The sequence below is a fragment of the Athene noctua genome, chromosome 9 (genome assembly GCF_965140245.1).
Source record: "Athene noctua chromosome 9, bAthNoc1.hap1.1, whole genome shotgun sequence".
Lineage (NCBI taxonomy): Eukaryota > Metazoa > Chordata > Aves > Strigiformes > Strigidae > Athene > Athene noctua.
The window spans coordinates 5,882,541-5,900,917 of NC_134045.1; the positions used below are offsets into that span (position 1 = coordinate 5,882,541).

General features: G+C 46.4%; 1 protein-coding gene across 1 annotated transcript; it reads right to left on the bottom strand.

Moving 5' to 3' along the window:
* Window positions 1–1,795: 1,795 nt before the first annotated feature.
* Window positions 1,796–17,160, bottom strand: LOC141963881 (purine nucleoside phosphorylase-like). The gene is made up of 6 exons (XM_074913593.1): window positions 16,994–17,160; window positions 13,477–13,646; window positions 13,077–13,180; window positions 11,592–11,767; window positions 7,420–7,610; window positions 1,796–6,447 (listed from the first exon to the last, which is right to left on the bottom strand). Exons 1-6 carry the CDS (start codon window positions 17,014–17,016, stop codon window positions 6,230–6,232), a joined length of 882 nt encoding a protein of 293 aa, XP_074769694.1. The 5' UTR covers window positions 17,017–17,160; the 3' UTR covers window positions 1,796–6,229.
* Window positions 17,161–18,377: the final 1,217 nt, after the last annotated feature.

The window sequence follows — 18,377 nt, forward strand, 5'->3', positions numbered from 1 at the left end:
CCCTGTCCTGGACTGCCACCTCCTCCTGCCTGTCACTCCACCCCTTCCCAGGCTCCTGCGTCCCTTCGTGTGCCACCCAGCCCTCAGCCACGTCACCCAGCCCTACCCCTGTCACTGTGTCCCTGTCCTGTGTCACCGCATCTGTGCGCCTTGTCGCTGCCCCCCTGCCTTGCTGGGCTCCTGATGGCAGCTCCATTCCTCAGGACATGCTGGTCCTGGCGCGAGGAGCAGGGCGGAGGCAGTTCCAGTGCCACCGCCACCGAGGGACCACGCACTGGCCGCAGCAGGGCAGTCACCCGCAACCCATGGCTTGGGGCAAGGATGAGAAATCCAGACCCTGCTCCCATTTTTTTTGAGGAAAACTCAAGGAATCCTCAGATCAAGGCTTTGCCATCCCTGCTGAAGGGGGTCTTCTTGGAGGGATGGGAGTGGTGCTCAGCCCAAAAAGCAATGTTTCTCACACTGATGCCACTTGCTGGTTGCCAGCTCGTCAGGGGATTTTCTTTTCTCAAGTTTTCTTTTCTCAAGTTTTCCCAAATGGCAGGGAAATTTCCAGGCCCAAACAAACAGCCACACTTGGGGTTTGTCACTGGCTCCAGCGCAGCCTGCCCAGGGGAAGTGTTGCTATGGCTACGGGGAAAAAAATAATATAATTCAGATCCAGCGAGAAGGCTCGGCCGATAGAAGTGCTTAATTAAAGATGAGAAGAAGGCAGGAAACTTCAGACGTGCGCAGAGCAGGGATGTAATCAGCAGCAGGCAGCTGCGGGCAGCTATCAGGGGGACTGCCCATCCTGCCGGGTGCTGGTGCCTCTTGTTTTTTGTCTCTTGGCTGGGAGAAAAGGGGGTGCGATGTGATTCCCCCAAATCACAGAGCCCACGGCCCGTTTGGGAGCAGGCTTAAGGACTGGGAAATGGCTCCAAGCCTGGCTTTAATGCCGTGGGGAGCTGGGGCAGGGCAGGATGCTGACTCTGGGCATGGCAAGGGAAATGCTGCACCAGCATCCCACAGGGAGAGCCAGGCTGGGACAGAGCAGCGGAGTGGCCTTCTCCTCCTCCCTGCTGCTCCACGCAGCCTTCAAGCACGCACAGAGATGCTGAAGGGTGTCCCAGGTACCCAGTTCACATTTCCTGCAGTCTGGCATGAAGATGAGCTGCAAAAAAAGTTTCCTTTTCCCGTTTTTTGGAGCACAATTTTCCCCAGCAGAGCTCATTGCTTTTCTGTCCCCCTCCCTTCAGAGCAAAGTTTTCCTGGGGGCTGAGAGCAGACACCCGCTGCCTCCACGGGGCTCAGGGATGTGTCCCCAAGCGTCCCCAGGCTGGGGAGAGAAGGGGCACAGGAGAATGTTGGGTCCCCAACACTGCTCCATCATCTGCTCTGTGGGGAGCAGAGCCCCAGCCCACAGCAGGGATGGCTCTGGGTCAGCATCCCAGCATGGTCACGCTTCTCTCCACTGACAAGGAACCAAGGTTGCTCCAGGCTGGCACCTGGCAACAAAATCTGGGCTCTGGCAGTGCCCTGACTCTGCTCCCTGCTATCCCTGGGGAAATGCTTCCTCCAGCTGCCCCTGTGAAGCATCCGGCAGGGCAAGGAGGGTTCATGACCTGAGAAGAGGTCTGCTAAGATTGAGAAAGAGTTTTAGAGAGGGTTGTGAAGCTTTGGGCAAGGAAAGCAAGTGGGGGTTGTTTAAAGTCAGCTCCCAGAATGGGTGCCTGGGCGCAGCTGGTGGCAGGAGGCGTTGTCTCCTCTGCAGGATAAAAGGCTGGATGGTTCCCTCCAGCCTTCACCCATGTCCTAGCTCTTAAACCATCTCTTATCTGAAAGTGCCATCACACTGGAAATAACAGACCATCACACTGCTTACAGAGTCAGGCTTTAATTCAGCAACAAACTGAGATCAGCCCACTGCCATGACCCGCACCGCATCGCTCCCCCTTGCTCCACATACTCAGTGTGGCAGGGAAGAGTTTAATTCTTTTCAGCATATGAAATCCTTGCAGTGAAGACTTAAAGCTTTTGGAAAAAAAAAAATCCAACTCACCACTACAGCAGAAACCCCTTAATTCAACTGCAGGTTTTCAGTAAAGAGAAACATCTAAGGGAATTTTGATAACTTGAAGGCAAAGCATACGTTCGGCTGCTGAGCTGAGAAAGACAGAACATTTCTAAAAAAGTTTTCTGCTTTCCTTTTATGTAGAAAAGAGTGCAAACAGCAAATCTCATGTAAAAGAAGAGTCTAGGAAACCAAGCCTTGCAAAGGAAACAGGATGGATCACACAATCAGATATTTTTGGCGAGGTTGCAGGGTTGTTTCTCAGATAACAGCAGAGATTTCCACTTAAAAACTCATGATATGGTCCAGGCAAAGGTTGTATCAGAGATTTCTCCCCTTGACATCGGGCTTTTATATGAATCACACACGAGGGCATCAATATAAAGTCTTAATCTCCAGGGGGCTGGAAGCAGCAGGATCCCATGACCTGGAAAGTTTTCTCTGGACTGATGAGCAAAGAAAAGGAAAGGGCTGACACAGAGGATGGGCTAGACCAGCTCATGAAACCATGGCTGAGAGAGAGCAAAGGGCTGAGAGAGCTGTGCAGCTCTGCCCTGCACCAGCACAGGTCTCCCACCAGTCCCCTGCCACAGGTCCAGCAGCATGGGACAGCCTGTGCTGGTGGCATTCACTAAGCAGGCAGCACCTGAGCTGATTGCTAACCATAGCACTGAAAAATCCAGGATCAGTCATGCAATTTGGGGTTCTTCTTCCACTGAGAAGGTTTTTTATTTTTTCATGCATCTGCCAGCTTATCCCTATGGCTATAGCAGCCTGAATTCAGACATAGGTAAGTGGCAAAACACATGAATGAAAGCAAGCTGTGGTTGCCTTACAATCTAGTCCTTTCAGCCATGGATGTTGCTGGAAAGCTCTAAGTGCACTAAATAAAAGGCACAGCATCAAGGAAACCACGTCCTGCCTCCAGCACAGATGACTTGCTGCACTGGCACCACCACAGCCCATCATACCTGTCAGCTGCTCGAGAGGTAGTTGAGGTCCTTTGGTTTTTGGTATTTTTTCCGAGAATTCCTCAGCCCAGTGGGATCAGTAAGAAATACCTGTGCAAAGTGCTGGGCAAATGTTGGTCCTGATTATCCTGAGCTTTAAGTGCTGGTGCTCTGGTACCCCAGGGCTGTCCTCCAGCCTGGGGGGGGGTCGGATGCAGGGTGTACAGCTAAGCCACTCCTTCCTTTCTAACCCGTGGTATTGGCACAGCAAACAAAACCACTGTTTTCAGGATCACAACAGGTTTTATTTCTTCCCAGTTTCTTCCCCACACATTCCTCCCCTTGCATCACTGTATTTCAGACTTTTAAAACTCAGCAGCAGTGAAGAAAAAAAAAAAAAAGGGAACAAAAGCATCTCTAAAACCAGATGAACCTACTCCTTAATTGTATTCCGCTTCTCTCTCCCAAAGCATGAGCAAGATCCTTTCTAAAGTGACCAGGGCATCTTCCTTCTTGCATTTACAGGGATAAAAATCAGGGTGTTCATGCAGAGTTTGAGCCATCCAAGTCAGCCCTTGGACAGCAAAAAGAAGAGCCTCTAGATGTTTAAGGGCTCAAATGCTATTTAGGAAATATTTATTTTAAAATGGACATAATTTGCCAAATATTTAGTTGCACAGTGATTTTCCAATGAAATTTTATGTTGTATTGAAGTTGTATTCAGACACAAGTGCGTGGTATGGGTTTCACGCTCTGCCTCTGGCACAGCTGGAGAGAGGAGCAGACCCAGCCTACTGGAAGCAGGTGCTGCTGCCAAGCTCCTCATCATCTGAAGCCTGGCTTGAGAAGTACCAGCACAACAGCAGTTTTTTTGGATGCTTCTCTTCACACTGCAGTCAAGCCTGACTCTGATTAATTAATGGAGTCTGCTGAAATCCCAGCCTTAGTTACTCTGGCTGCTCTCTAGCTACAGCTAGCTGCACAGCTGTCTTCCACTCACACTTGAGAGACTTTGTATTTACCAAGTATTAATTAGCTGAATGTGAAGCGCCATTTTCTAGGCAGGGGAAATTATCTGCTCTCTCCCTGCCCTGTAACAAGCCCATACTGGGACAAGTCTGAAAAGGGAGCAGGTAAAAGTGGTTCCTTCTTGCTCTGCACATCTGCCACTTTTCATATTCCACTGCTTTTGCTGCCACTGTTGACAAGCACTTGACTCCTCCTAGACCTGAAAAGGCAACAGGAAGGAGGAGCTGGAGTCTCTTTCCCTTTTGCATATTACCACCAGAGCGGGTCCCTAAAGCTGTGTTGAGTCAAATCCACCAAATGGAAAGAGCGGCTGTCTCGGAGGGCTCCTCCAAGTGCCAGGATCTGCTGAACAGGTTACTTGGTGGGTAGAGCACAGGCAACGAATCCTTCCACTCCAGAAGTTCTCAAGACCAGGCTGGGCAGATATTTGCCAGGATGACCACAGGTATTCCTGCCCAGGAGAAGAGAAGGGGACAGGATGGCCATCCCAAGGTGGCCTATACCTGAAGGGCTACCGTTTCGTGGTAAACATGCATGGCACAACTCTGTTCCTCCTGGTGGCAACATCTGCACCATTAATACATCAGGTGACACCAGTAATTGCAGCATGAAGGGCTGATGCATGAATGGATGATGTTTTTCCCATCCGGAAAAAAATCACCAGGCTATAATGTCCTTTTTTGCCCAGAGCTGAAGAAAAGTCATGGAAGGCTGAATGCTGTGATGGAAGGCGAGTGTCAATGGTAAACAACTGATCAGCTAAATTTAGGAAGGCAGATTGGGAGGTCTCCATGAGCTGTTGGATGTCTTCAGTTCAGACCACTGTGTCAACCGAAAGCATTTAGGTATGACAGTGATGGGCTTTATAGAGAACTCCAAGATAAATGAAGGGAAAAAGGTTACCTAATAATTACAGGCACTGTTTCACATGCAGCTGCATCCATAGCTCAGCTTGACCTTTGGGGAACAATGAATAATGCACCATTGTGGTGAATATTCACCCTTCCTTGATAGAACATCAGGTAAAAGAGAGCATGGTGACATTTCCTCTTTACTCACTGCAGCTCAATTTCTTCATGTAAGAGGACCAGGGAAGTCAGAAAAATATCATACCTGTTCTAAAATAATTTTCACTGTAATTTCACTTCACTGAACTCCACAAACCATTGGTGCTCCAACATGTGCTGCAGGCACTGCAGCAGAGCAAAGCTGGTGTGAAACAATGGATCAAACTGATCTCTGTCTCGGGACACCAAAAGGTCTCCAGTGCAAGTGGCTGATCTCAGACATCCAGAAACAGAAGGAACAAAATGAGGCATAGCTGGACTGGATCCTGTTTCCAGCTTGGCCACTTCTACACCGTGCACAGACAAGTCATGTCTCTGAGCTGCACTTTCACCGCTTGTTAAATAGGGCAACAGTGATTCAAAGCTGGAAAGAGACTGGAGAGGTGTGAGAGGGTGCTGGGGGCATGCTGCATTCTGGACAGCTACTGAACTCTGCAGCTGGTCATGAAGAGCCAAGAAATAAGCAAAGAGAGGGCTTTCTGGAGACATCTGCTGGGATGGGAAGGGAACACAACCCCATGCATGGGGATGCAGTGGTTTTCCAAGCTGTAAAATCAATTGCAATTCACCTGCTCTGCAGCATTGCTTGTTCCAGACAGATCTCATCTTTAGCCTAGCCCATTTTATGTATCCAGTTCCTCACCCAAAACTTTTTGTGGCTTCAGACACGGCTTTTTGTGGCTTTCCACTGCCTTCAGATCAGGCCCTACTGAAGCATGCCCAGCAGGCACCAACCCCTGCAAGCAGCTCTGGAGCTGGCTCATGGCGTAGGGGCTCCGTGCAATGGGGCAGCAGGGTGCTGCACTGAGAGAGGCTCTGCAGCAGAGCGAGGGGGAGCTGGAGCTCACAGTACCCAGGGGCTCACTGCTGACATAAGGGTTTGGGAATCTGCCAGAGGTCAGACCCCGTTTAATTGCCTGAAAGCTGTTTTTGTCACTGGCTGCCAACAAGGGGATCATTCTGGGAAAATTCAAAGCAAACCTGTGCACCTGACCAGCTAAAGCACAGGGACAAAACTCAAAGGGTCTGTTCAAAATCAGGAGAGCAGAAGGGGACAGTCTCACCGCCGGCTCTCCCCTGGCACTTGCTAGTATTCACACGTTACAATATAAATGATAGATGTCAGGAGGTCATGGGGAGTTTGTGCTTTCCCCCAGCTTGCCAAGGATGTGTGAGACCAGTTTCTGCAGGGCTTCAGCCCGGACCACCGAGATGCGCAGCACTTCCTCGTGGTTGGCTTTCTCCTGACTGTTGTAGCTCATCACTACTTTGTTGGTGATGAGGGAGATCCCAAGGACTCGGAGGCCACAATGCCTGGCTACAATTACTTCTGGTACAGTGCTCATGCCTATGGTAGGAGAGGAAAGGACCAGGATGAGTCAGGATTTACACCAAAAGATCTCTCCAAGGCTGCAAGCTGCAATCCTACCTTCAGTGCACGCCCTTGTCTCATTCCCCAATAGCTCTCTAGTTCTGAGCCATGTTATAGTTAAAGGCTGTGATACTTGTAAGGTTCTAATAGCTGTAGCACTAAAGTTACAACCCTGTTCAGCACAATAAACCTCCCACATTTGATTCCTGTGCGCTACGTCTCTCTCCCCAAGATGTGTCAGACTGCTTGCAGCCTTGCTAAGAGAAGTACTGATGTGCTGTGTCATTTAGCTCTTCTCTTCCTTGGCTAAAAAAGCTATCGCAGAGAAAAATGCCTTTGTGGGAAGCTGAACTCCTTTCCCCACACACAGTGAATCTATAGATATTAATGAGACTTCCACAAGCCAGGGGTCAAGCTGGAGGAATCATACGGATCATGATGCTCACCCTCCTCATACACAGTTGGGAAGGTAGCTGTGATTGCCATCCCTAAACAATCAAGACTCTTATGGAGGGCTGAGTGAGAGTCACTTGTCTCCCTCATCTGAGCAGGATGTGACAGCTGCTTTGCAGGGAAGAGGCAAGTGAAAATCCTTACAGTGTCAGAATTTTAAAGATAATAGAAAAGGACTTTGTTTCTGGCTGGGCCCCATTCAGCCCTGCTGAAGTTGAGCCATCTTCATGTAGGAGATTTGTGTTTGGGAAATGAACACAATACTGTGGGGGAACCCTATCCTGGACAGCCATAAGCACAGAGACTTTGTGCAGATCTGTCCTAGGACCTGCAGTAAGCTACTGCGAAACGAAGCAGAAATGCACAGAGCTTGTTTCTCTAGGCCCAAGAGACTTAAACAGACAGTCAAAGACTGAATAACATCAGCCTTGAAGAGAATTAACTGTTTAATCCATGTGCCCAACCAACCCTACTAGCCCAGCCCATGCAGCTTACCCACAGCATCCGCTCCCAGCGCCTGCAGCAGGCGGCACTCGGCGATGGTTTCATAGCAGGGGCCAGCCAGCAGGCAGTACACACCCTCCTGGGTGAAGCTCAGGAAGCCCAGCTCCTGTGCGCTCTCCATCGCCAGGCTAAGCAGATCTTGTTCATAAGCATCTGACATGCAGGGAAATCTCACTCCAAACCTGCAAGGCAGTAAAGGGCTCAGCCCTCCTGATATTGCTACTGCTACCCTCCCTCCATCAGAGTTCAGGGATGCTCATCCTTTGGAGAAAAGGGCAATGTTAAGGGCAGACCTGCCACAGATGCAACCTCTGGCCTCATCAGATAGTTCTGCCATCATGATGTTCCTGTCAGATCCTCAGCATGCAGAGTTTCTGGCTGTTGGGAGGTCTGGCACTGCTTTCCTACTGCACAAACCCTTCTGGAATGGTCTTTCCAAGGACTCCTGTCTCCAGAGAGCACTGATGGCCAGTTCTATCTCTCCCCAATAAGTGCCCTTGCTAACTTTTAAACACTGTCCATCAGAGAGATCCCACCTTTTGCTTCTCCTGCACAACAGCTTGCAGACAGGCTCCCTGTGGCATCAAGTCACAGAATCACAGAATCATTCAGGTTGGAAAAGCCCCCTGGGATCATTGAGTCCAACCATTAGCCTGACTCTACAAAGTTCTCCCCTACCCCACATTCCCCAACAACTCATCCAAACTACCCTTAAACACATCCAGGGATGGTGACTACACCCCACCCCACCACCCACCACCCCGGGCAGGCTGTTCCCACTCTCTGACCACTCTTTCTGTGAACAATTTTTTCCTCATGTCCAGTCTGACCCTCCCCTGTTGCAGTTTAAAGCCGTTCCCCCTTGTTCTGTCACTAATCACCTGGGAGCAGAGCCCAGCACCAGCCTCTCTGCAATGTCCTGTCAGGAGCTGCAGAGAGTGATGAGGTCTCCCCTCAGCCTCCTCCTCCTCACACTGAACACTCCCAGCTCCTTCAACGGCTCCTCACAGGATTTACTCTCCAGGCCCTTCCCCAGCCTCGTTGCCCTCCTCTGCCCTCGCTCCAGCCCCTCGAGATCTCTCTCGTATTGAGGTGCCCAAAACCGGACACAACACTCAAGTCCCAGCAACCATTCCAGTGAGGTGGTTTGAGCAAGGCCTGGGGGAGCATTGGTCACTACATTTAAGGCTCATCGCAGCAGGCAACTACTAAACCAGGCTCAGGGCCAGGGGATGCCCTGTGCCACAACAGCAAGGGCTTTCCTATCCCCACATTGACACCTGCATGCTTGAAACAGAAACAGAGTTGGATGCACTGGAAAAATCACGCACAGTTTGAGTCTTTGCCCTTTTACTGTCTATATAACACCAGTTTGAAGGGCCTCAAGGAATGACTTTCTTGGGAAAGCAGATGAACAAAGATTGCTGGGCAGAAAATACCTCCCAGGAAAAAGCATCCAGTTCTGTATTTGGCCCTGGCAAGCAAGATCACCCCAAGCACAAGCTAGGAGACTCTTCCAGGTCAGAAGTGCAATTTGGTTGCCCATTTGAGAGGCCTCAGTAATTTCTGCCTGCCCCTCAAGCTGCCTGTCCAGAGCACACCCCCACCCCCACCCCCGTAGGTTTTATATTGCATCTGCCAGCCCCAGAGAATGAGTATTGGACGCTCAGCAGTGTCAGATGGTATTATGTGTATGTTTAGGCAATGGCATCCCATTCCAGGTGTCCTCCTTTGCAGAGAAATGGGGAGAGTAGCAGATGTTGGAGCTCCATGGCCATATTTTAGGTAGCTTTCATCCCATGCTTCAAGGCTGGGTTTCTTGCTGGCTTTGGGTCTTAAGACAACAGCTCGGTACTGCTCCTGAGTGAGAGAATTCTACTATTGACTCAAGAAGAGCAGAAGTAGATGGCAAAGGCTGGTATGCTGCCACTGAGGAAATCTGGAAAATAAACTCCCAGCCCTGTTCACCAACTCACTTCATCCTTCATCTGGGCTACTAAAACTCCTGCTTGTTTACATGTTCTTTCAGCTGAATGTTTAGGGTAGTAGGTGGCTTATTTTTTGTTTATAAACACTTAATATTATGTAAAGAAAACCCAAACTTTCCCATCTGGTCTAAAGTAATAAGTATTCATCATCATGAAAATTACTTCTTTTTCCTGAAGGATGGCCAGCAATGCGGAAGCCAATCTCTAATTTAACTTCAGTCCTCAGATTCTTGCAGTATATTCCCTTTCCACATCACTTCATTGCCTCTAGTTTTACTCTGTTCTTAGATAAATCCTTCCTTGTGGCTGAGCTAGACTGGATTTTAGGAGGAGTTTGCTCAGCTAAAGCTCTGCAATACTTTGAAAGCTGATCCATAAAGACCTTTTGCCCATGTTGATGCCTTGGTCAGCAGTACAAAAGTCACCTCCCAGAGCACTGCAGTCTTTGCTGGGAAGCTGCTCTTGGGAGGCAATGAGACAGCTATGCTGCCTTTGAATGTTGTCCAGATGCAGTTATTGTTTGATTAGCATTCCTCCTCCTGTTCCAGAGCAATTATGCAAGTCCAGAGAGCTTTAAACACTCTGCCATGTAGCTTCTGTGCTTTTGATCATGCTTTCCTCCAATCCACACCAATACCTATGAAGATGTAAAGATGTTCTGCTTCAGGTGGGTACTGGTGTCTTGACACTTGAATAGCAAAACAGCATTTGTTTCTCCTGAGGCATTTCTCCTTCAGATTTCTTCAGAAGCAGGAGCTAGGTCTGGCGTTACATCAGGATGGAAATAACTTTAACTGAAAGCCAGACAGACCACCTTACTCTCAGACAGAACTTTCTTTTTGGGAAGTCCAGGTGCCTGCCTTGCATACGTGTCCTTTTTTCAAGATGAAGGTAACAACCCAACAATGAATTTAACCATCTCGTCACCTAAACTCACTCTTTGCTCACAAACTACCACCTCCTTCACCACTTCCATTGTCTGTCCTCTGGCTTCACACACTTAGCTTTCATCTGGCTTCTCTCCTGACAGCTTGGTTAGGAAATAATTCCTGCTACTGTTATTTCCTTATCACAATCCAGCCTCCTTCTTTCCTGCCATAAGGCTCTGATAGCCGTGGATCTTTACTGCTTCCATGCTGACTTTCCTGACATCAGATGTCTCTCCTTTGCTCAGCCTCAGACTCCAGTGGATGTGCCCTCACACTCTTTTTAGCCCCACTTGAGAGCCAAGGGGCTTATTTTTTAAACACTGATCCATTTGGCATGTCCCCTCTCAGTGCTATGACCTTGCTAGTGCTGGTTGCCTTCCACCCCACCAGGCTGATAGTGACTTGGAAGCATTTTAGGATCCTTGATTAATTCAGGTTGAAAGGCACCTTGAGGTCATCTAGTCCAACCTCCTGCTCAAAGCTCTATGTCTGGTGGCAACTGCAATTGAGGGGTGAGGATGTGTTACAAGCTCCTCTGTGCACTGCCCATAGGATGAAGATCCTGCTACACAGCTAGTATTGGAAACCTGATTTCCCAGCTAAACCAGCGGCAGGTCACTCTTGTAGACCTGGAGGTCTCCCAAAAGGCTGCCAAGACAACTACCTCTGATCAGACTCATGCCTTCAGTGAATACATGATGCTAACAAAGGCACCCCAGTTTAATGACCTGGATACAAGGGTGGTTATCAGGGGATTTAGAGGTTTTATCTTTGCTCTTCTATCAACCTACTGCCTGGCTGCTGTCATATCAGTTCCATCACACCAGAAATGGCTGTTGATAAATGCAGGCTGGAGACACGGCAGTTCACCAGATTGCTCAATTAAGAGGAACTTGCAGAGAGAGAGACTGACAAGAAGAGACAGCAGCGAGTCTCTTTAGCAGACGGTACACTTGGCCACGTCAGCAGAAGGATCAGAAGCCTACTTTTATAAAACAAAATCTTCTGGAGGTTTGCATATAAACTCCTTACAGGCTTGAAAAAGTAAGCGACAGCCAAGGAAGGGTGCTTGGGGAAGGCAGGGCAGGTGGCACAAGCACACACAGCTATTGCTTTAACATTTCTCTTGTGGCTACCTGGAGCCAAACTCTCAGTAAATATTTGCCAGCAGGCACTACTGGCAATCCTAGCCTGCGGCTGGAGGAAGAAAGGATTAATTGGTAACGTGGAACTGATGCCTTCTTACCTTTCATCGTTTGGTCCCCGCAGTGGATTCTGCCCTCCCAGTCCAAACATGCTGATGTGATCTCTAATGAACATGATGTCACCCACTTGGAAGTGGGGATTCAGTCCCCCAGCAGCATTTGTGACAATCAAGATCTCCACCCCCAGGAGAAAGAAGACCCTGATGGGAAAGGTTACCTGCAAGAAACAAAGGCATACATGCAACGAATATTACAGTTAGTAGACAGCTACTAATACTATATTTGTAGTATTGCAATTTGTGGACAGCTTACATGATGCAGAGAAAGGCCTATATGAGGCTGTAAGGAGACAAAACAGCCTTTTCTCTAATTTTAAATATTCCTCTAATTTAAATAGAAAGAATTGTAATGGTTTTTAACCATATTAAAACCTAATCTTGAAACGAATACCATTAAAATTCAAGTTCATATTTCCTACAGTTGCACTAAGGTCAAATAAATGCAGCACAAAAAGAATATGCAGATAATTTTTCCCCGCTGCCAAGGTCTTGCAGAGATTAAACCACTGTGCTGATTGAAGTAACTACTTATGCACATGGACTTGGAGTGTAATTGATAAACCAGCTTTTTACAGCAATGATGCATTTTACAGAAGCACAGAGATTACTTTATTCATTTCATTTTATTCATAGTAGTTCATTTCAGTGACCTGCTTATCCAAAGTTAAGGAACAATTGGCAACTGGAAAAAATATTTAAGAAGTTTGTTTCTGAGGAGTCAAGAAGGAATCAGGATGATACTGCTACCTCTAAAATACTAAAGAAGCGCAAGTAGAAAATTTCCTAAATATGGACATAAATTCTTTAAGAAATGAGTTAATCTGAATAGACAAACATGTCTTGACAAACCTCATTTTGTATCAAGTGCATTTAAAATACTTTTTCTATAAGAAGTTGAGTGATGCCAAGTATTACAGTTTATATCCAAAAGCAAACAGACCTCAGCCACCATTAAATCCTCAAAGCTATCCAAACAAAAAAGAACATACAAAACTATGAGCCAGTAAATAAGAAATATTACTGGTGTTTCCAACAAATGTACACACATGTATGTTAGGTAGTACTTGATTGACGTATTTCTGTAGGTTAACCAGGAGAGCATACCACTAGCCAGTGTTTCCTGATTGCTGATTTAAATCGTGACTTAAATGACAGAATTGAACTATGTAAATCAATTTGCTTTGTATGATGCACTATTTTGCCCTGCAAGCATAGCAGGGCTAAACACTTTGTATGGCTGCACAGCATCAGCTTCACCTAGCAGAAGCTGACTACCTCTCGATTTGAACTCCCAATTTTGTTTTTTGGGGAAGAAATCTAAAATCTAAGCAAGATTCATTGCAAGAGCGATGTAAGTTCACTGCAAGAGCTAGCCTCCTGCAGCTAGGTATCAAAGCAAGCAGTCACTTCTACATCTTTTACAACATATCTCCCACTATGTGAATGATTTTCTTAAGGAGAACTCACCGTGCTGACAGAATATCCTTCGTAATAGTGGAAACGTCCCTGCATACAAACGCAGGGCTGTCCATTCAGCTCCCCAAACACCAATCTGCCAAGATGCCCTGCAACTGGAAATTAATAGAGTGTCATTTTAGTTACAGGTCTCAAGGTCTTTGACTTTAGAGGGATTTGTCAGTTGATTATGCATTACAGTGGGGCCAAGTGCTGCGAAACCAGGAGCTGAAAGTCAAATAAATATCATAGGACCAAAACATGTTGTGGGGCTTTTTTTGTACTGAGAACACACACTTCACCACTGAGGTACTGGCTTGCAGACCAGTGCCAAAGTGATACATGTTGACTGGAGCTATCTCACTGGAAGGCTGTTGATGGATGGGTTGCTGATGCCCAGAGTTGTGCTAACCTGTGCTCTGTGGGAAATGAGGGATGTCCTCATACAGGAAGACGGTCTTGTTATCCAACACATCGGCCAGACCTCCCAGTCCAGATCCACAGATGATGGCAGTCTTTGGGCGCTGGACAGTGTGGGCAAGTAACCAATCTGCTGTTTCCTTATACACCTCGTAGCTATTTCTGCAGAAGGAGAACATGTCAGTGAGGCTATCAACCATCCAGAGAACAAGCTTCAAAGGATAAAAGTCCTGAAAAGGTGCAAAGAAAAAAAAATGTCATTAAAACTAAAATAATAGGAGCTTTTATTGAAGCTGTTTCACTTTTAAATTCATATTTTACCCCTGGCCACGGGCAAATCACTTGAATCCTCTTTGCTGGTTTAATTCTATAGTGGAAGAATGGCTAATGATACCTAGATCACAGAAAAGTCACAAGGCATAACCACTCCTGCTTCTGATGGGCTCTGCTCTCTCCTGAGTTACTGAAGGAATGCAAAAGCACAGTTAGACTGAGAAATCGCAACCTATATGTGTGTGCACGGGGATATCCAGCCTGTGATGGGGAAATACAGGAGGACGGAAGTCCAAGGGCACCTGTACAGCACAGCTGGGATGCTGTGTGGATGAAGGAGTCGACACTCTCCTCTGCAATAAGTAGACTACTGGGACATTAAGTGTCATCTACATGGATGGAGAACCCAGTCTCCGTAAGCGATGAGTACCATCAGCTCCCAGTGCTTCCTTCTGAGGCTGGTAACCCATCTCAAACATCCACCTTCTCAGTACCTTGTGGTTACAGTACAGGAGGCTAAACATGGAGAACTCAGTCACCCTCTCCTCTCCCACAGGGTGGGCAGTGGGTCACACAGACAGTCTAGTCCTAGGCAAGAGGCCTGATGACATCAGTCTACATCAAAACAGAAATAAAACCCAGGAATTTGGACTCCTGGGCTTATGCTGTCTGATCTAAGTGGGGGACTGCTCACATACCTTGGCAAAAAATATGTCTTATCCAGCACTGAGGCACACTGCTAGAAGGTGAGACAGAAGCTGGCATTACATCGCCCATTGTGTATCTGTCTTGTGGGAAGAGAGAGGACTTAATTTTTTAGGCCTGCCAGTCCAGTATTCATCAGATGCATTAATAACAGTTTTGAAACACAATCAATATCAAAATAATCCCATAATCCTGTTTCCAATAGGACAATGCCGATATCTTCTGAAAGTCAATATCAATGTTGATTGGAAACTCTCTTCAAAAGCAAGGGTACTGATAGCGTTCTTGACAGCAACTCAGTCGTTACCATTAATGAGTAGAATTAGACTATATATGATAGAATACCGGGTCATGGAGTGAACCAATGCAGGTAGAGGCAGCAGGTTCTCTATATGAAAAGCTGAGCTGCTTATTAAGGGGTGAGAGAATCCAATACTACAAGATGATATAAAATTGACTGGATATGCTGATAAGCAGTCACTGTCTGCTTCAACAATGGTTTTTTTTGTTTTTTTTTTTTTTTTTAAATCAAGTCTCTTGTTTGCAGATGTGCAAATCTTAGCCATGTTGTGATTCTGCTGTCTGCAGACTTAGAGGATATAAAAAAAAAGCTTTCAAAGTGGTGGTCTACACTCCAGGAGGTCTTGGGCCATCGATGAAGAGAATCTGAGTGTCAGTGTACAACTGACTTCTTTAACTACAGAATCAGATACTCAAATAAAGGATCTCAGTTCTATGTTTTTTCTTTCTTTATACTGACAAGGTAAGTAGTTATTGCACAGGTATCTTCTCTGAGCTTTTCCATCTCCCAGCTGTTCAGCTCTTGCTAAAAGTCCTGTCCAATGTCTGTTACATCACACTTATGTTCCTAGTTACAAATTGTAATGTCAAAAATACCTGAGTATGCCACATTAACCTGCAATCCAATGAGAAGAAATATCTTCCATATTCATGCATTAAAAAGAAGAGTCATTTAGCTGAAACACTTTTCAAAGGAAAAGTCTGGAAATTAGAAAGACTTTATTTGCCATAACATATTGTTGCATTTTTCAAGTGTACCATGAGCTCCTGAAATAAGCAAAAGCTATGAAAGCGACATTAATGAAGCCTACACTTGACTGACTATATTATCCCTTGCTTCCAGAGAAAAGCTTTAAAAGTGCTTTACATACATTAATGAATGATTCCCCTCCAATTTCTCTTTGAATAACTGTAATCCCTGTTTAGAAATCAGAGGGAACCAAGAGAATTTAAATGTAATACCCAAGCTTTTGACGTACCTGTGGCAGGCATGAGAAAAGAATGAGGTCACCAGGATTTACAACTCTTCTTGACCACTAATCCCCCTTTTTTTTTTTTCCAGTAATTTTTTTTAAAGGTGTATACACCCTTGCAAAATAACATTAAAGAATGGATATTATTCCTATATCCCAGAAATTTTAGATGTGAGATGAATCCCATTCAATGTCTGCTGAAGATATTGGGACTGACGTGTGCAGAGTTTGAGGGGAATTTTTTTCCTTCTGAACAGAAGATGTTAAAACATTTCTTATCCAAAGATGTAAAACTCCAGCACTGCGTAACTCTCCTTGTCTGAAAGGAGCTTCAGCAGGTTGCAGGGGCCTTGCAGAGCCTTCTCCATCCCAAAGGCTTTGGGCACATCAGAGCTGTCCCCAGTGCTGAGAGCACAATGATGCCAAAAATAATCTGCAGTGCCCTGCTTGCAATATTTAGTTTTCAGAAATTTTCTGGATGCACAGCATCAAAGGGGACCAGCAGGCACAGATAACTTCTGAATATGAAGGAGATACCTGCTCAGCGGGAGTGGAGGGGGAGTTTGACCTCTGGGTCACCAAATGCAACGTTTAGCCTGGAACTGCATGAGCCTGAGGTCTGTGCAAGCTTTTTGACAGCCTGAATTAATACATGTAGCACAAAGCCCTCTATAGCTACTCCATCTCCAACAATGCACACCTAAAAATAGTGCTCAGTAGCATCGCTTTGGATTAAATCACAGGATCAGCTGAAAACACAATCCCCTTTATTGTGATTGCTGTCATCCACTGGAGAAACGCATCTGTTGCAAAACACAAGACTGTCACCAATGACAGATGTTTTATGGCATACCCCCCCCCGCCCCTCAACCTCATTATGCTTCTTGGTTGGTTGAAAGCAAATCCATGTAAAAAGCAGACATATCCCAGTAAACAGACAAAGCATTACATTTCAGAGGTCATACCACCTGCAGTGTATGCCTCTCCACACCATGATATTTGCCTCTTCTGGCCTATAATCTCTGCCAAGGTCACCTGCTCGTTGCCATATTTCATAATACCAGCACTTGACACAGGCAGATTGCCAGATTGCTCTTCAGTAATAAGATGTTTACTTCTGAGCAGCCCTTGTCTGACATTTATTGAGTGCCCAGTAGGAAAAAAAAAGAGGAAAACAAGGTGAGGAAAAGCGATGCAATTTCGCTAGCCCCTTCCAGCTTGGGATGTCTGTGCATCCCCTATTTCACAGCATCTTACCTGTCTTCCTCAGCATAGGCCATCCTCCTCCTCCTCTCTGGTTAACCAAAAGAAGGGGATGGTTGCTGGAAATGGAGCTGCAGGGTTTTATTTGACCAAAGAGCAGAGGCCCACAAAACCTGCAGAAGCTGCTGCTGTCTGGTGGTGAGTCAGGGAGGTGTGTCCCAGCTTCTCTCTGCTCTCCCCTGAGCATCTCTAATCCCCGAGTAGGAGGGGCATGTTCAGGACATCTGCTTTTCTGGTCTCACCCCCCATGACACATATGCTCTAGAGCTCTGCAGAAAGCTTACATGCACACACACACACACACTTTATAATGCAGATTAAGCCTAGAAAGTTCATGCGCGCGCACACAACTTTTCAGCAGCCACCCAGAGAGGAGCAGCTGACAACGGATCTGCATAGATTTGCACGCTCTTGCGTCAACTGGGAACCAGCTAGCAGCTGGAGTCATCTGCTCCTTTGCAATTCAAACCCCTGGAGCACGGCATGAGCTCACTGGGTGTGTGCACACTCTGCAAGATGACCTGCACCGCTCACTCCTGCAACAACCAACAAAACTTTTCCATACCTCACACCATTCTCTCCCCATTCTTTCATGGCAACCAGAGGCCATGTCCCTTTAGCTCCCCACAGGTTTTTTTTCTCGCATTTAATTGCCTCACCCACCTCAAAAGGAAATACCGCCTTGAGATATGCTAAACCTCTGTTCAGCTGATTATATTATGGAAGACACAGGAAAAACATTGGGGGCCCCACCATCTGCCCCTCTAATTTTAGCTTTGTTTTATATGGAAATAAAGCCTAAAACAACCTTGCCATATGTGTCTGTCTGTGCAACAGTGCCTGATCCCAACAACTGATGGGAACCACATTTTACAGAGCCATAGATGTTTCCAAGACAATTGAATAGCAAAATAAATTTATGAAAATTGGTGAGGAGTAGAGACTTTACATGCCCCAGGCGAAAGGCTACAGTGCTACAATAGGCACTCATACATTACTAGATCCAGAAAGGCCACATGGGAATGGAATTTATAAATATCCCAAGAAGGGAGAAAACCTCAATCAGAGCTTGTCAATTCCTAGACAAATCAGCCAGACAAAAAAACAACTTAGAAAACTGGGCTACGCCACTTTCAGATCTCACAATATCTCTTGTTACTTGTTATTATTCTTATTAATAATATTTATTATTAATCATGTTTTCTTGTTGGTCTTGAAGACCCCACATCAAACATCCCCTTTGTTGCCCCAGGAAACTTAGGGAACTTCAAAGTCAATAAATGTAAATACAGCCAGAAAAGCCTGGGCATTTCTACAGAGAGAGATCCTTCATGTTGGAAATCAGAAACCCACAGTGTTCCCCCCAATTCCAGCACAG